This window comes from Ahaetulla prasina, chromosome 8, assembly GCF_028640845.1.
Source record: "Ahaetulla prasina isolate Xishuangbanna chromosome 8, ASM2864084v1, whole genome shotgun sequence".
NCBI classification, from domain to species: domain Eukaryota; kingdom Metazoa; phylum Chordata; class Lepidosauria; order Squamata; family Colubridae; genus Ahaetulla; species Ahaetulla prasina.
Window position 1 is genome coordinate 90,845,509 of NC_080546.1, and position 15,356 is coordinate 90,860,864.

General features: G+C 46.0%; 1 protein-coding gene across 3 annotated transcripts in view; it reads left to right on the plus strand.

Moving 5' to 3' along the window:
- HTT (huntingtin) overlaps positions 1–15,356 on the plus strand; it is a 126,412-nt gene that overhangs the window by 9,753 nt on the left and 101,303 nt on the right. The window contains exons 7-14 of one of the 3 annotated variants that reach the window (XM_058193447.1): positions 738–879; positions 2,322–2,500; positions 3,355–3,559; positions 4,635–4,682; positions 7,623–7,700; positions 10,152–10,489; positions 12,509–12,632; positions 15,171–15,286. In XM_058193447.1, coding sequence (XP_058049430.1) covers positions 738–879; positions 2,322–2,500; positions 3,355–3,559; positions 4,635–4,682; positions 7,623–7,700; positions 10,152–10,489; positions 12,509–12,632; positions 15,171–15,286 — 1,230 coding nt within the window. Of the gene's footprint in view, position 1; positions 880–2,321; positions 2,501–3,354; positions 3,560–4,634; positions 4,683–7,612; positions 7,701–10,151; positions 10,490–12,508; positions 12,633–15,170; positions 15,287–15,356 lie in introns of those variants that run through there. The other 2 variants (XM_058193446.1, XM_058193448.1) reach the window with 2 other exon arrangements.

Genomic DNA, 15,356 nt, shown 5'->3' on the forward strand with positions numbered 1-15,356 from the left:
CATTTAACACCACTCTGTTGTGACCCAGGCCCCAGTAGGTAGTAGGAAACTCAGTGAAAAAACAGACTTTATTCGAATAGCTGAGAATTACTTCATTCCCAGCGTCATTCAACTCAAATTAAAGCAAATGCCTCCCAACACAAATTCCTCAGTCTTATCGCAAACCTTGGTCCAATTAGGCAAACTGCCAAAGGCCTTTTTTGGCAAAAGTTCAGAAGACACTGATACGAAACAAATGCAACAAAACAAAGCTATCAGTGTTGTTTTCCGGCAAAGAGCCCAAACGCCGTTGCTGGTCTTTTAAGCCTTATGGGAGGGGCCAATCATCTCTTGGCCTTACTCCTGAGTCGTCCTCTTTGCTTGAGCTGCTCTTGCCTTCTGGCAGGCTCCTCCTGTTCCTCTGCCTCACTACTGTCAGCCTCTGGAGGCTCTGGAGTCCGCACCTCACTCCCTGATGGCCCTGGCCCCACCTCAGCCTCATCGCTGTCTGACTCCGTTGCCAGCTCCGTAGGCTCCTGGTGGACCACAACAAGATTATTCTTCCTACTGGACATTATAAGAGGCTTTATTTGTGGTTTTTTTAAATGTCAGAGTAGCACTAATAGTTTTGCTTCTTTTTTTTTTAACCTCGATTTCCTATTCTTTAGAGAGAGCGTGTCTCTTTACCCTCAACCGGACTTTGAAAAAGGAAACTTAGATGGCGCAGAAACACTTTGTTGATTTTCTTTTCACTTTAGGTTTTATTAAAAGCTTTCATAGGTAATCTTAACTCCAATTCTCCAACCATCCGTCGGACGGCGGCCGCAGCTGCGGTGAGCATCTGTCAGCATTCACGAAGGACGCAATATTTTTACACTCGGTTGCTTCAAGTATTGCTAGGTAAGTTTCTTAATTTATCATCCTGCTTCATGTTTGCTGGATATCTATCTATCTCTATATCTATCTATCTCTATATCTGTCTGTCTATCTATCTATCTATCTATCTATCTATCTATCTATCTATCTATCTATCTATCTATCTATATCATCAATATCTATCATCTAACTACCTACCTACCTATCATCTATATATTTCTTTATCATATCTATCTTTATCTATCTATCTATGTATCTATCTATCTATCTATATATCCATATCATCAATATCTATCATCTACCTACCTACCTATCATCCATCCATCTATCTATCTACCTACCTACCTACCTATCATCTATCTATCTATATCTGTCTATCTCTTTTATCTATCATATCTATCTATCTATCTTTCTATCCATATCATCAATATCTATCATCTACCTACCTACCTATCATCCATCTATCTATCTACCTACCTACCTATCATCTATCTATATCTGTCTATCTCTTTTATCTATCTATCTATCTATCTATCTATCTATCTATCTATCTATATCATCTATATCTGCCTGTCTGTCTGTCTGTCTGTTGGTAAGTCTCTCTATATCTATCTATCCTATCCATCTCTCTCTCTCTCTCTCCCTCTCTCTCTTTATATCTATCTATCGATCTAACTATCTCTCTCTCTCTTTCACACACACACACACACACTCTTTCAACTTTACCCCCCATTCTTTGTGTAAAGTTATATTTCTAAGGAAATACCTGCCATAAAATTGATTTTCCGGAGCCTTTTATGAGGTTGACAGATAATAAATCTGGGGGAAAAAAGGAGCAAAGGCTAAGAAACAACGAAAACCATGTAAAAATATTGGAGCCTTGAAGCCACCGCGCGGAAGGTTGAAATTTGTTTCACTTTAAATTGAACGTGTCAATTATTAACATTAGAAGTCGTCCAAATGTCCTTTGTTGAAACACTGATTTTATAGTAGGAGAAATTGTTCTACCGATTCTTTAGCTAAACTTTAACGCCTTAACCTCTGTTGCTATAAGCCCAAATGCCGTTGCTGGTCTGTTTAAAGCTTCTGGGAGGGGCCAATCATCTCTTGGCCCTACTCCCGAGTCGTCCTCTCTGCTTGAGCTGCTCTTGCCTTCTGGCAGCTCTTCTTGTGCGTGCATTAGGAACAGGCTCCTCCTGTTCCTCTGCCTCACTACTATCAGTCTCCGGAGGCTCTGGAGTCTGCACCTCACTCCCGGATGGCCCTGGCCTCACCTCAGCCTCATCGCTGTCCGACTCCGTTGCCAGCCCCTCAGGCTGCTGATGGACCACAACAAAAAGTGGGGTACCTGCGGACTGGCAAGGGAGTCCCCTAGATCCTGGGGTGTGTGTTTGTGTGTGTCAGCAGGCCTTGCAAGGGGCTGGGAGAGCGGGGTTCTTTCTCAGCTGTTCCAATCGTTTTCACAGGACTGTTGTGCCCCAAGGAAGAAGAGCACCCCAGTGTCTTGATTCTTGGGGTGTTGCTCACCTTGAGGTACCTGATCCCGTTGCTGCAGCAGCAGGTGAAAGACACCAGCCTGAAGGGCAGCTTTGGGGTGATCCAGAAAGAAACCGAGATTTCGCCTTCCTTGGATCAACTCATACAGGTATCAGTTCCCTTAAGAACCCCGGTGGCTCAGGGGTTCGGTATTGCAGGACCCAGATTATTGGGGGCAAGAAGGCTGACTCTGTAAACTGCTCAGAGAGGGCTGTAAAACATGGTGAAGCAGCATATAAGTGCTATTGCCTTTCCTTCCTTCCTTCCTTCCTTCCTTCCTTCCTTCCTTTTCATTTCCTTCCTTCCTTTTCACTTCCTTCCTTTTTCCTTCCTTCCTTCCTTCCTTCCTTCCTTCCTTCCTTCCTTCCTTCCTTCCTTCCTTCCTTTTCATTTACTTTTCCCTCCCTCCCACCCTCCCTCCCTTCTTTATTTCCTTCCTTTTCATTTCGTTCCCTCCTTTTCATTTCCTTCCTTCCTTTCCATTTCCTTCCTTTCCATTTCCTTTCTTTCCATTTCCTTCCTTTTTCCTTCCTTCCTCCTTTCTTCCTCTTCATTTATTTCCTTCCTTTTCATTTATTTACTTTTCATTTACTTCCTTTTTCCTTCCTTCCTTCCTTCCTTCTTTCCTTCAGATTACAATGCAGTATTGCAGGCTAATTCTGCCCATAGCCAGCAGTTCGATCCTGACCGGCTCAAGGTTGACTCAGCCTTCCGTCCTTCCGAGGTCGGTAAAATGAGGACCCAGATTGTTGGGGGCCAGAGGCTGACTCTGTAAACCGCTTAGAGAGGCCATAGAGCACGTGACGCGGTATATAATTCTATTATTCTCTTGCAGTGCTGTTGCAGGTGGGGGTTCCCTCCCCCGCTCCACCATATATAGGGAAATGTTTCCAGTGCTGGTCATGGAGGGATGCTAAAGTAGGAATCTCAACTGTGCTCCCCCCCCCGCCCCATCCCTTCCAGGTGTACGAACTGAGTCTCCATTACACTCAGCACCGGGATCACAATGTGGTGACCGGATCACTGGAATTGTTACAGCAGCTCCTCAGGACGCCTCCCCCCGACCTCCTTTTGGCCCTCACGATGCGTGGGGGGCTTTTGCAAGCGGCTGCAGCCAAAGACGAGATTGTGAGCCGGAGCCGCAGCGACAGCATCGTGGAACTGATAGGTAAGCGATCCAACGGGCTGCAAATGGGGAGCCCATAAGAAATACACATTAAACTTTTCCCTGAAGAGTTCTGTTGTGACCCAGACCCAAGTAGGTAGTAATAAACTCAGTCCGTGGATAAATAAACTTTATTCGAACAGCTGGGAATTACTTCATTCCCGGCGTCGTTCAACTCAAAGTAGAACAAATGCCTCCCAACACAAATTCCTCAGTTATCTCACAAACCTTAGTCCAATTAGGCAAACTGCCAAAGGCCCTTCCTGGCAAACGTCCAGAAGCCACAAAAACAAAGAAGAAGAGGAAGCAGAAGACGCAGCTACAATGTTGTTTTCCAGCAAAGCTGAAACACCGGTGCTGGTCTGCTTTAAGCCTTATGAGAGGGGCCAATCATCTCCTGGCCTTACTCCTGAGTTGTCCTCTCTGCTTGAGCTGCTCTTGCCTTCTGGCAGCTCTTCCCATGCGTGCATTAGGAACAGGCTCCTCCTGTTCCTCTGCCTCACTACTATCAGTCTCTGGAGGCTCCGGAGTCCGCATCTCACTTCCTGATGGCCCTGACTTCACCTCAGCCTCATCGCTGTCCGACTCAGTTGCCAGTTCCGTAGGCTGCTGACGGACCACAACAGAGTTCCACCAAAGGAAGCAGGCAGCAGAACACTTAAAAGTTGGTTACCCAAAGATTTAAAATGGCTTCCGGCGTTGTTTAGGGTTTACGTACCGTAGTAACAGACCCTTTATTGCTCAGGGTGAGGTGAGGGGGTCTCTTATGTTTCCTTATTTCTCTGCATGCTAAAATTGCGTCAAATTGGAATAAATTGAAGATCGGTCTTTACTTCTCTGACTGACGGTATCTTACAAAATGACTCCCCCCCCTCCTTTTGGATTATTGAAAAAATGGAATTGATTTGTGCTCGACGGGAGACAAAGCAACTGATTACAGCAATAGTCAGTTGCTGTAAACAATTCCTTAAGAAATACTGACCTCAAATTCACTGTTGCTCCGTTTCTCAGAGATTGTTATGATTCCTTTTTAATACTTAGTTTTATCTGTTCCTTGATTTCTTTCTGTAATTTGCAGCTGGAGGGGGGTCTTCCTGCAGCCCTGTTTTTGCCAGAAAACAAAAAGGTGATTATATCTATGAAATCTCTGTCTGGTCTACTATTTTCTACCTTTTTTTCATTTCTTTGACTTGGAAAACTTAATTTGGTTGGTTCTTCGTCCTTCATTCTTTTTTTCCCCCTACTTTTACCATATATCATTGCTGATCTTCAAAAGAATCATTGCTTAATGTTTCATTCCTTGCTTTTTGCTGTTGCTAAAATTATAGAAGGTATCATAATGAACTCCTGGTAGAAAAATATCGTGGTTGCAAATAATCAGTAGTGACTTGAAGGCACGTAAACAAACATCATGAATTGATTTGGTTAAATGTCTGAAAGATTAGAATACTCCTTTCAATACAATACTTTGTTTAGACAAAGTATGTTATTTATTTTCCTTTTTAAAAAAGACTGCTTTTAAAATAACTGTATTTCCTTTGATTTGAATTTCTGTGGCATTTCCTAGTGCAGGTGTTATGTCCCCCTCCCCACTTCACAGAGCAAACACAAAGACGCGTGTCTCCCAGTCTTTTTATTTGCTACAGACCTGATTTTCTTCAGTTGAGGAAATACTTGGCAGTGACCGTGCAAAGGCCTGCCAAGTTCTGAGTCCGTTATCTCGTGTCCAAGATCCGTTGCCAAAACTCACTGACAAAGTCCTTTAACCCTCCAACAACCGAGCTGCAGTGCTCCCTTGGTAGCTTTTTTGTCCGTCACAAGGGCCACATGGCAGCTCCACCCACTTTTATACCCTCTGAGCCTGCCACACCTTTTCCTCTGCTGCGCACGCTTATCTTTTTGTCGCTGCCTCGGATCAATCCAGGATTGATCGTCAGCAGCTGGGACTTGAGGCATTGCCAGGGAGGAGGAGGGTGCGGGAGAGGGAGGCCTTGTCAGCTCCTCCTCCTGGCCTGCAGCTGGAACTTGGGGCGGTGCCAGCGAGGAGGGTCCTGGCGAGGGAGGCCTTGCTGGCTCCTCTCCTTCACTCTCCGAGTCACTCTTCTCCATGAGGAAAGGCTCAGGGGGTGGAGTCACAACAGCAGGGGTCGGCAACCTTAAACAGTCAAAGAGCCACAAAGGTCCTAACCGGAAGCCCCTCATTCAATTCTGGAGCCGACCAGAAGTCCGGTTCCCCTACCATAGAGTCTCCTTCTAGCGCGGTGTCCTTTTTCCTTTATCTGTCCTAGGTGAAAGCCCTACCAATTGTGGACATCAGGGACCATCCCTGATGCAAACTCCTTTTCGGTGTCAAAAATACCTGAATCTGTTTCTTCATTCAAGTTTCCTTTCACATTGAAATGTGCCCGGTTCATTGTATTAACCTCGCAAAATCGAGAGCATTCTCTTTATTTTTTGAAGGGCCTCTTCAAGAAGCAGCAATGTTGAAAAGCTATTTGAAGAGCACTCTTGTTTTGCGAGCTGTGCGCTCTCTCTTCTCAAGTTCTCTGTAGTGAAGAGAAATTAAAGAGGCGGCACTAAAGAATGCCGCCTCTTTAATTTATACCCATAGTTTGGTCTTGTCCCTTTAACCCCCTTACTATCCTTAAGTCACGCGAGGGCTGATCCGAGAAATCCATAATGCGGGTAGTCCCTTTCTCTACAAAATGGCCTGCCCGCCCCCTATTTAAAAAACCATTTAAAACCAGTGCCTATCACCTCCTACAAAACGGGGCAAATGGGTACATTCCAGATTTTCAGCCCAAACTTTAAAAACAAGGTTAATGATTAAAGCGGTCACAAATCTGGCTGGATCATTTGAGTCCTCCATACCTTCTCAAGAAGGATGATGGGAACTGGGTAGAGCTGTGGTGGCAAACCTCTGTGTCACACAGAGCTGTCTCTCTGGGCATGCGAGCTGTTGCCCGTTGCTCTTCTGGATTCCAGCACGCCAGTCAGCTGTTCTTCATGGGCGTAAACCAGTAGAGCAGCCACCCGGTGTGCATGCTTGTGCCAAGAGGATGATCTTCTGGTTTCCGCCACACGCATGCGCACCGGCCAGCCGGTCTTCCGGTTTCTGACATACATGCATGCGCGAAGACCAGCTTGTTGTGTCTGTGCCCCCCGAGCCGGGCCCCCTGCCAGAAAGTGACTCGGAAAGTGAGGGGGAAGGGCCATCAGGACTTACCTCTGGAGTACCAGCTTCCCTGGCTCAGCTCCAGGAGCCAGAGGCAGGCCAGGTGGAGAAGATAACGAGGCCTCCGTCCCCTGACTCTTCCCCCACCCAGGCCACACCTCCAGACCCGGCTGATGGCAATCAGGCCTGGCTGGACCCTAGGTTTCGTAGGCAGGAGAGGCAGGAACAACAAAAGCAGGGGTGGGGCAGGCCCAGGAAGTGCTGAGTCACGGAGCCACACCCCACAGTATAAAAACAGTCCTGGCTGCTCTTCTGCTCCATGACGAGCAAAAATTGAGCTGAACTCTGACTCTTGGAAAATTGAGCTGAACCCATTGACTCTTGGAGAATTGAGCTGAACATTTGGCCTGGACTGCTGACCTGGTTGCCTGGCAACCCCAAGATAAAAGGAAGACTTTGGCAAGCAGCTGCAGATTCCCTGCCAGGACTGATAGCACCTATGAACTCAATCACTGGCTCCTTTAGCCAGCTCGCGTGGCTGAGGCCGGGAGGGGACAGAACACAGCTCGACATTGCGCATGCATGCGCCGGAAACCGAAAGATCATCTTCACGGTGCACGCATGTGCACCGGGCGGCTGCTCTTCCAGTTTCTGGCACATGCGCGCTCCTGTTTCAGCACTCGGTGCCGAAAAGGTTCACCAACACTGAGATAAAGGATCCGATAGATTGCTTTGTGCTCACAGAAGAAATGGGAGGCAAGAGAGGATAACCAAAAAAAAGGAACAACTTTGCAAAAAGACAATCACATTATTGGCACGGAGCTGCCTAATTAGTTGCCGGAAATATTTACTTATTTCTTTATTTTAAAATTTCTTGCGTTGATTTGCCAGCCAAAGTACTTTCAGGGGAAGAAAGCCTGGAAGAGGATTCCGAAGCCAGGTCTCAAACCAGCCAGGTGGGCTTTTCAGGTAGGTTGGCTTCTTGATTCTTGTGAGAGTGACTGAAATCTATTCCCGTGTCGTTTTTTCTCGGCTCACGAATGTACTGCCTTCTAAAAACGGGGGGGGGAGGGGGGGGAGGTTGCGTGTATTACGTAATAAAATCTTTTGAGTTGACCACCGTAACATGAATCATTTGCAGAATTGTAGAAAATTACATCGGGCTTCACCGGCCTTCCATGACGTGTTTTCATATGGAAAAGCTGTTTAGTCATATCTATCTATCTATCTATCTATCTATCTATCATTCATTGATTCATCTATCATCTTTTTTTTTAAAATTTGCATTTATATCCCGCCCTTCTCCGAAGACTCGGGCGGTTTACACTATGTTAGCAATAGTCTTCATCCATTTGTATATTATATACAAAGTCAACTTTTATTGCCCCCAACAATCTGGGTCCTCATTTTACCTACCTTATAAAGGATGGAAGGCTGAGTCAACCTTGGATCTGGTGGGACTAGAACCTGCAGTAATTGCAAGCAGCTGTGTTAATAACAGACAGACTTAGTCTGCTGAGCCACCAGAGGCCTATCTATCTCTATCTCTATAATCTAATCATCTATCTATATAATATATCTCTATTTATCATTTATCTATCTCTATCTCTAATCATTTATATAATATCTCTTATCTATCATTATCATATATATATATATATATATTGATCAGGAAGCACGACCAAGGACCAGAAGCCAGACCGCAGCTGCAACATTAGCCATTTCAAACCCCTCCAATCCATACATGCAGCAGACTGACACCCACTATGAAGATGTAGCACGACCACAAAGCCAAACAACAGCTATGCAGCTCACCAGCTCAAATCCCCCTGCAACACAGACTAAACTGAGCACAACCAAGCCCCCACCAACACAGGACACACCCCCAGCCAATCAGAGCACAAAAAAAACCCCATCCAATCAGAGCACAGCCAAGCTCCCACCCAATCAGTTCAAACCCCCACTAGCAGTTAAAAGGAAGAAACAGCTGCGATCACATTGCTCCCAGAACCTGAGCTGAAGCCTGAAGATAATGAATGAGACTTGTGAAACATATCAAGACACTTCCAATTTTACATGGGAGAAAACCCGAACAACCAAAGATCTATATATATATATATATATGTATATGTATGTATGTGTATATATATATATATATATATTTGTTTTCTGAGGTTTTCGCGGGTGTTTGTATGTAGGTCTTTGGTTATTCGGATTTTCTCCCGCGTAAAATTGGAAGTGTCTTGGCGACGTTTCGACGAAGTCTCATTCGTCATCTTCAGGCTTCAGCTTCGTGCTTCTGGGAGCAATGTGTGATTGCAGCTGTTTCTTCCTTTCCATATATATGTTTGTTTTCTGAGGTTTTCGCGGGTGTTTGTATAGGTCTTTGGTTATTCGGGTTTTCTCCAGCGTAAAATTGGAAGCGAAGCCTGAAGATGACGAATGGGACTTCGTCGAAACGTCGGCAAGACACTTCCAATTTTACGCGGGAGAAAACCCGAATAACCAAAGACCTACATATATATATATATATAATCTATACAATTGTATCTATATCATTCATCTATCATCTATACTTCATCTATATATAATCTACCTAATTATATCTATATCTAATCTAATCTAATCATTTATATAATATCTCTTATAATCTAACCTAATCATTTATATAATATCTCTATATAGATAGATGAATGATAGATATAGAGAGATAAAGATATTATATAGATTTTATATATAAAGTCTGTATTATACCTTTATCTCTCTATATCTATCATTCATCTACAGTATCGATATCATATATATATATATATATTCTACCTAATTATATCTGTATCTGTATCATCTATCTGTCAATAGATGATATTCTGAATTCATCTAGTATTGAAATTCCTGGCATTCATCCTCACTGTTTGAATTAGCACCATGCTTCTGTGTGCTTACCTTGTCTTGCTTCTGGGACTCCTTACCTTGCCCTGCTGCAGTGATCGATTGCAGTCATTCTGCTTACAGTGTTTGGATTGGAGTCTCCGCAGCCAGAAGCTGCTACAGGTCTGTGAGAGAGCTTTTCTCCAGGCCGGAGAGTAAACGGGACGTTGGGGGCAAAGTTGGTGCCAACAAAGGGACTCATACCGGTTCTCTGGCTCCGTTGCCTTCACGCCCCGGGTCATCACACCCTCCTGAATTATTCGATAAGCTTTCCAATTTTATTTTAGGTTTTATGTTTGCAGTTCTGCTAATTTCTGGTTTTTTCTTGTGTTCTTTTTTTAAAAATTTGGCTTTTCTTTATTCCAATAAGGGATCTTTTGTGGAAAGAGAAGCTAGAATTCCATAAACAGCACCCACCATAATTGCAGAAATGACGATCTTATTTCATTTACGTCTTTCTGGAACCTTCACGCCATTCCTGTCTCCTTTTAGGGTCTGGGAAAAGCGAGCTGAACAGTGAATTAACTTCCACATCGGGCGTCTCGCCCGCGGCCAGCTCGGCCTCCGACCCTCCAGGTTATGACATCATAACGGAGCAACCCCGTTCTCAGCACGTCTTGCAATCCGAGTCGGAGATCTCTGCTTGCGATTTGACGGGTGCCACTCCGAAAGCTGATACGGACGACGACATGCTGAGCAGGAGCTCCAGCCAGATTAGCGCCATCCAGTCCGATGTGAATGACGGCACCTCGTCGCCCATCAGCGACAGCTCTCAGACCACCACCGAAGGGCCGGACTCGGCAGTGACCCCGTCCGATTTCTCTGAAATGGTAAAGAGCGCTTCGTAAAGGTTGTGTTCTGACCCAGCTCCCCAAACACGACAAACCCTCTGAAGTTCACTCAAAGATTCCTTTATTAGGAGCTCCAGCAGCCCCAGCAAAATTTTTCTTATTCATCTCAGGCTAACAAATCTGTCCGGCAGGGGAAATGCATACTTGTCTGCCACATCTATTCATCTCCGCCCCCTGCCTTTTATCTCCAGAGCTAGGGTGGGGCTTCGCTAGCAGCGGTGGCTCTTCTGTCCCGAGGACCAGCCCATAGATTTCCACTGCTCTCCTCTCCTCTGCCTTCTGTGCATCCATGCGTCAGGCACTGGACCCAGCTGTTTCTCCTCATCCTCGTCAGCCACCTGGGGGCTGTTGACTGTCCATCTGAGGGTTGATGGACGGCCCAGGCTCCGCCTCTCTCTTTCTCTCTGCCAGCTCCATTCCCTCTTCCCCCTCTTCCCCCTCGGAGCTCTCAGGTTGCCCTAATACTGACCCTGATTCCCACGCCCCCTCCTTGTCTGATTCGGCTGCTGGAAGGGCCGGTGGCTGACAGTCCACAACAGGTTGGGTACCCAGCCCATGGAGAAGTGAGCATCGCAAGGATTCCAAGCGATGCTCCGTCATGGTTGTAGGCTTGGGGTTAAATCTGTAGGGCTTCCAGGTAGTCCTCAACATATGACCACAATGGAGCCCAGCGTTTCTGCGGCGAAGCGAGACGTTGTTTTAAGCAAGGTTTGCCCCATTTTATGACTTTTCTCGCCACGTTTGTTAAAGTGAGTCTCTGCCGTCGTTGAATTGGCAACCCGGTGGTTAAGCGAATCTGGTTTCCCCCACTGACTTTGTTGGGTCAGAAGGTCGCAAAAGCGAGTCAGTTGACAAGCATCCGAACGTAAGTCACCTGACCATGGGGATGCTACAAAAGGTCATAAGTCACTGTTTTCAGTAACTTCGAAGGGTCATTAGACTTAGACTTAGAACTTAGATTTAGGATAACTTTATTGTGACTAAATGAATGGTTGCAAGTCAAGAATCACCTGTATTTTTCTCTGCGCTCCACTCTTTTTAATACTAGCAGGTTTGGTGAATTCTGGACAAGCCTACTTTGGCTGGTCCTGTTAAGAACATTCTCAACGTTGCAGGCTAGACTGAGAATTTTGGGGCGGGTGGGTGGAAGGAAGGAAGGTTGACACGCAAAAAACATGGAAGTAACTCAGACCTTCCCCTAACTCGGCGGCTTCCCAATGCTTTGGTTAAATTAAATGAATATATATAAAGAGACAGAATTTTAGTAAAGTTCGGTTTTTTTAAATTTACGTTTCCATCTAAAGCCAGCTTTGCAGCTTTAAGACCGGTGGCCTTCAACTCCCCGAATTTCTGAGCCAACCTGTTGTGACCCAAGCCCAAGTAGGTAGTAATAAACTTAGTCCGTGGAAAAATAATCTTTATTTGAACAACTCGTTCAACTCAAAGTAAAACAAATGCCTCCCAAACACAAATTCTTCAGTTATTTCACAATCCTTGGTCCAATTAGGCAAACTGCCAAAGGCCCTTCCTGGCAAATGTCCAGAAGCCACAAAAACAAAGACATACATGAAGCAGAGGATGCAGCTACAACGTTGTTTTCTGGCAAAGCTGAAACACCGATGCTGGTCTGTTTTAAGCCTTATGGGAGGGGCCAATCATCTCTTGGCCTTACTCCCGAGCCGTCCTCTTTGCTTGAGCTGCTCTTGTCTTCTGGCAGCTCTTCTCATGCGTGCATTAGGAGCAGGCTCCTCCAGTTCCTCTGCCTCACTACTATCGGTCTCTGGAGGCTCTGGAGTCCGCACCTCACTTCACAATGGCCCTGGCTTCACCTCAGCCTCATCGCTGTCCGACTGCATTGCCAGCTCCGTATGCTACTGACGGACCACAACACAACCAGACACTCTGGGAGTTAAAGTACACAAGTCTTAAAAATTGTCGGGTTTGAGGGGGGGAGGCTGATATGTACCATTTTAAGAGTTTATTCCGTATACAATTTAGATTCTCGAAGGCGGTGAGAACCAATACTCTGGAATGCAGATTGGACAGCTGCAGGAGGAAGAAGACGAAACGGCCAACGTTCTACACGATGAGACTTTGGATCCGTTCCGAAATTCGTGCCTCGGTACGTTGACACTTAGTGGAAGCAAATACAGACAATGTCAGGGTTCCAAGTAATACACCCATAGCAAACATAACTCCTAGGCAGGTAGATTCCTCAAAGAATAGTTTTATCTGGATATAATCATACTGACACAGGCTGGTGAAAACCGACTCTGAATGTTCGTGTGATTTTCATTAAAAGTAAAAGTTTTAATTCCCTTCCCCAAATAATTGGTCACGTGGTCCAATCAAGGGGACATCCAGTTGCCCGGTAACTTCACTCCTTCCTTCTCCGACCACCTGTGGAAATGACCTTGGTTCCCAGGAGAAAGTATTTTGTTTTGGCTACAAATCCCAGCTATCTCTGGGTATCACTGTTACATATTTCATCCATAGTCATGTAGTTTCGATGGCCAGATTGCGATATTTCGTGATTTTTTTCCAGTTCTTTTTGTTCGACTCTGGCATCTCCCAGTACAGCGATATCATTTTTTAATTGTTAATTATATTATTATCATTTTATTTACACAAAATGACAGTCTATATAGCAAACAAGATAATTATGTTGGATTTCGTATCACAGATCGCTAGTCGAACACTTCCCAAGCGCATAGGGACTGCGTGATGTATCGGCGAATTATGCGAGCAGATCCCAGTAAGGTGGCCTTCTGCAGCTGACCAATGGTGATCCTGTCAGCGCCAATTGCTTTTAAGTGCTTGCCTAGGTCTTTAGGCACAGCTCCCAGTGTGCCGAGTACCACTGGAACCACCTACCCTGGTTTATCCCAGAGTCTCAGCAATTCGATTCTCAAATCTTGATACCTGGTGACTTTTTCAAGTTGTTTCTCATCGATTCTGCTGTCACCAGGTTTAGCAATGTCAACTGTCCACACTTTTTCCCCCCCACAATCGTGATATCCGGGGTATTGTGTTCCAAAACTTTATCAGTCTGTATTTGGAATTATATTATTATTATTATTATTATTATTATTATTATTATTATTATTATTATTATTATTATTATTATTATTATTATTATTATTATTATGTTATATATATCAGTGATGGTTAACCTTTTTGGTGCTGAGTGCCCAAAGCGCCCATGCACCCAAATGCACCCTCGTGTGCCGAACCCCCAGAATGCAATGCGAGAACACACACACCCTGCGCGCATGTGCCCTGGCTCCCCCACGCCCCGTTCTGGCTTCCAGGTGGTGCAGGAAGCTTTCCAAGCCCAAAATGGGCCACGAGGCCCCCGTATGCCCTGGACGAACCTGGAAGCCAAAACTATCTTCCAGGTGCCAGGGACTCAGGGGCGCAGCGCAAGACCCCCCTCGCGTCCCATTTTGGGCCTGGAAAATTATTTATTTATTTAATTAGATTTTTATACCACCCTTCTCCCGAAGGACTCAGGGCGGTGAACAGCCAAATAAAAACAACTAGTACATAGACAAGCTTAAAAACATATTAAAAACTAATTATAAACTGTCCAAATTTAAAATTAACACTAAAATAAACAATCCTAAAGCCCCTCTTAAAATTTCCTCAAGCTAGCCCCGCACAGTGGAATAGAAAAGTCTTGAGCTCACGTTTAAAAGACCGGAGGTCGAGGAGTTGACGCAGCCCCGGAGGCAACTCATTCCATAGGGCTGGAGCCCCCACAGAAAAGGCCCTCCCCCTGGGGCCGCCAGTCGACATTGTTTGACTGACGGCACCCTGAGGAGGCCCTCCCTATGGGAGCGCACAGGCCGATGGGAGGCTATAGGCGGCAGTAGGCAGTCCCGAAGGTAACCCGGTCCTGTGCCATGGAGCGCTTTAAAGGTGATGACCAGCACCTTGAATTGCACCCGGAAGACCACCGGCAACCAGTGCAGGCTACGCAGGAGCGGTGTTATATGGGAGCATCGCGGTGCCCCTTCTATTACCCGCGCAGCCGCATTCTGGACCAGTTGGAGCCTCCTGGTGCTCTTCAAGGGGAGCCCCATGTAGAGAGCATTGCAGTAGTCCAGGCGGGAAATGACAAGGGCATGAGTGACCATGCAAAGGGAATCCCGGTCGAGAAAGGGACGCAACTGGCGAATCAGGCGGACCTGATAAAAAGCTCCCCTGGCGATGGCCGTCATATGTTCTTCTAAGGACAGACAATCGTCCAGGAGAATGCCTAAGTTACGAACCCTCCCCCAGGGGGCCAATGATTCGCCCCCAACAGTCAGCGATGGTGTAAGCTGGCTGTACCGGGATGCCGGCATCCACAGCCACCCTGTCTTGGATGGGTGGAGTTGAAGCTTGTTCTTCCCCATCCAGAAAGCCTCCTCCACCAACCTGCCCCTCTGCACATGCTCACACACGTCCCCCACATGTGCCTCACCTCCCGCGCATGCATGGCAGAGGCCCAAAACCAGATGGCCGTTGGAAGCGCGTGTGTATGCGCACTAGAGCTTGACTGGGGCAACGGCTGGCGTGCCCAGAGAGAGGGCTCTGCGTGCCACCTGTGGTTCGCCATCACGGATATATTATTAGAATATAATTATTATTTGTTGTTATTGTTATTATTTTAAAGAGCTTCAGCGATCCCATTTAGCGAAAAGTGTGAGCCACAGGAGGGAGCCTTCCAACAGCAGCATGGAGAAGTTTGGGCCTAAAGAAGAAACTGAACTGGCTGACCATGGAATTAAGGTCAGTCTGAGGGGGGAAGGCAAGAAGGCCTGAGGTTGCTCCGGTGCCGCCCAGTTGCCCCCCCCCCTCT